This window comes from Teleopsis dalmanni, chromosome 1 (genome assembly GCF_002237135.1).
Source record: "Teleopsis dalmanni isolate 2A chromosome 1, ASM223713v2, whole genome shotgun sequence".
NCBI classification, from domain to species: Eukaryota; Metazoa; Arthropoda; class Insecta; order Diptera; family Diopsidae; genus Teleopsis; species Teleopsis dalmanni.
The window spans coordinates 230100557-230102941 of NC_051846.1; the positions used below are offsets into that span (position 1 = coordinate 230100557).

The 2385-nt window shown below is 31.7% G+C and overlaps 1 protein-coding gene across 1 annotated transcript; it reads right to left on the reverse strand.

Annotated features, from left to right (window-relative positions):
• Positions 1 to 1290: 1290 nt before the first annotated feature.
• Positions 1291 to 2292, reverse strand: LOC119667966 (the record flags this gene model as incomplete). The annotated part of the gene is given in 3 exon segments (XM_038077318.1): positions 1291 to 1646; positions 1713 to 1870; positions 1941 to 2292. Coding segments are annotated over 3 exon segments (585 nt in total). The 3' UTR covers positions 1291 to 1388.
• Positions 2293 to 2385: the final 93 nt, after the last annotated feature.

Sequence of the window (2385 nt, forward strand, 5' to 3'; positions counted from 1 at the left end):
TAACCAATAAATTTCGCTTCGATTATGTTCACTATCATTCCAATGAAATTTATGAACCTATTATTTACCTTCCACAGTGGATTTATATAAATAATGTACTATTTTAATTGAAGTCTTTTTGTGTGCAGCGGTATGTGTAATCTGTTAATCCCATAAATAGTATCACCGAAATGTTTTATTTATATATAGTAGTAAATATCTATAAAATAAACTTCAGAAAAATAAGAATAGTAATATTATTCATGCGAATATTTGTATAAACGAGAACAAAATGGCTTCAAAGTATATCAGTCAAGATATTAATCAAATTGATTTTAAAACCGATAAGTTGAAAGAGCCCAGTAAATTAAAAATAAAATGTGAAAAATCTACCTGAAATGCCATATCGCTATTTAAAGATGATGAACTAACCTGGATTTCGTCGATGCAAATCAAGAGGCATCTTCTTCTTATTAAGGCATATCTAACCAAGAAGATATCTCAAAAATTCAAACACTCTTGTAAAGTATAGTATCAATCTACTAATAGTCATCATTTTTTGATTGGTATGTACATGCTTATATTACATATCGCAACTGAAGACATCTCTAGAAGCTTTTAAAATGACGGTACAAATAAAACTTTTATTCATTAGTGCTCGCTTATCTCTAGACTAATACTACGTTTACATTACGAACTTTAGTGAACTAACCTTGCTAAAGTTGATTCTCAAACGTCAAATGTTTACATGATCCTTTTTTCAAAAAAATCATGTTCAGGCCTGACCGCGTTATATATAATCTCCCACTGGGCGTGAATACGTCATCCATCCATATAAAAAATTTTTAACAACCTTTCAAAATAAAATGACTGGAACTAACATAACAACGGAAAAAATGACAAAAATTTCCGAAGTCAACTATAGAACGAGTTAATATATGTACGTATTGTAGTGACGTTGATATACATTGTTAGAAATATTCACGGGACCCGCCATTGACTATACCCCAGCAAATAGGGACGAACATTCTGTGTCGTCACATTTATCGGAAGGAAGAAACTTTTTATAAATTGTAAACAATTTGTATTCTAACTTTGGACATCTATAAAATATGGTTTGATGCTCCTTCACGGTATTTAATTCCAGGACTTAATTAAACAGAGTATATACATTGCTCTATATATTGTATGATTATTTTATTCGTGTATTTTTATTAGATAAAGACAATAGTAACATTTTTAAAATTTATAAGTGATTAGAAAATTTGCTGTAAAAAACATTCCATATAGTATTTACTGTAGATACTCTGGTTATGCTTTCATTAACAAAATTTAAATGTAAAATCTTACTAAAAATAAAAAAAAAATGCTTTATATGTACTGTAGTACTATTCGAAGTCCTGATAATTTTAGGTACTAGTGCGCTTGCGACGCGTTTTTTGTGATACACCAGTTTTTCCGGAGTTGCCGCTGGCGCTCCTAAGACGTACACCTAATGGAGGTAAACCATTATCTTTGGGGGCGCTACCAATGCGCTTTTGACGCTTCTTGGATTTGTTTGTTTGTTTACCATTACCTTTAAAGTTGCCATTACTGCTACTTGTACTCTCACGACACATGTTTGCAGCTACACCATCTTCTTCAGACATGCCCCGTTGGCGTTTAAGCTGTAAAATTTTTTGATGTTTAATTAAACTTTTTTTAACCTCAATCTTCATTCTTTTATTTCTTACCACACTTATTGGATTTAATACATATGGTGGTGGTAAAAGTCGAAAAAAGTTTAAAGATTCTCCTTCTTCAAAATCTGGAAAAACTGTTTTAATATCTACATTCCGGTAACGCTCAGGACAAAGATGGCTTAGTGGTTTGTGTATTTGTTTTTTAACAGCTTTTGCAAACAATAAAAAATATTCTATTAAATATTAAAACTAGAGAAATTAAAGTAAGTTATTGCTTACCCGAGGTTCCCACCTCTGAAATGTGCACCATATTTTCCACAGACGTTGGATTCTCCTCAATAGTAGCTATCGGTGGAATCGGTACATCTAAATCAGGACTTACCAACATTTCCACTTGCTTCACGTTTTCCGCATGCTCCATTGTACTTGAAGACAAAATATTTTCCATATTTTAACTTTTTCAAATTTTTAATATACGAGATTTTAAAAACGTTGCGTTCACTTATGAGAAGCCAATGAAAAGAATTGATGTCTATTTGACATTTTTGTAGTTTGAGTTTTTTCTGCAATGTTGCATTTTTTCTCAGTGCTGTGTTTTAGTTATTGGTTGCATTAAGCGGGTATTACACATAAGACTTGGTTGTACAACTTGTGTGATATCGCTTGCTATTACTCATTCTATACAGTGGACATTATTTTGAACACGCCCCTCCAAAACGACAAA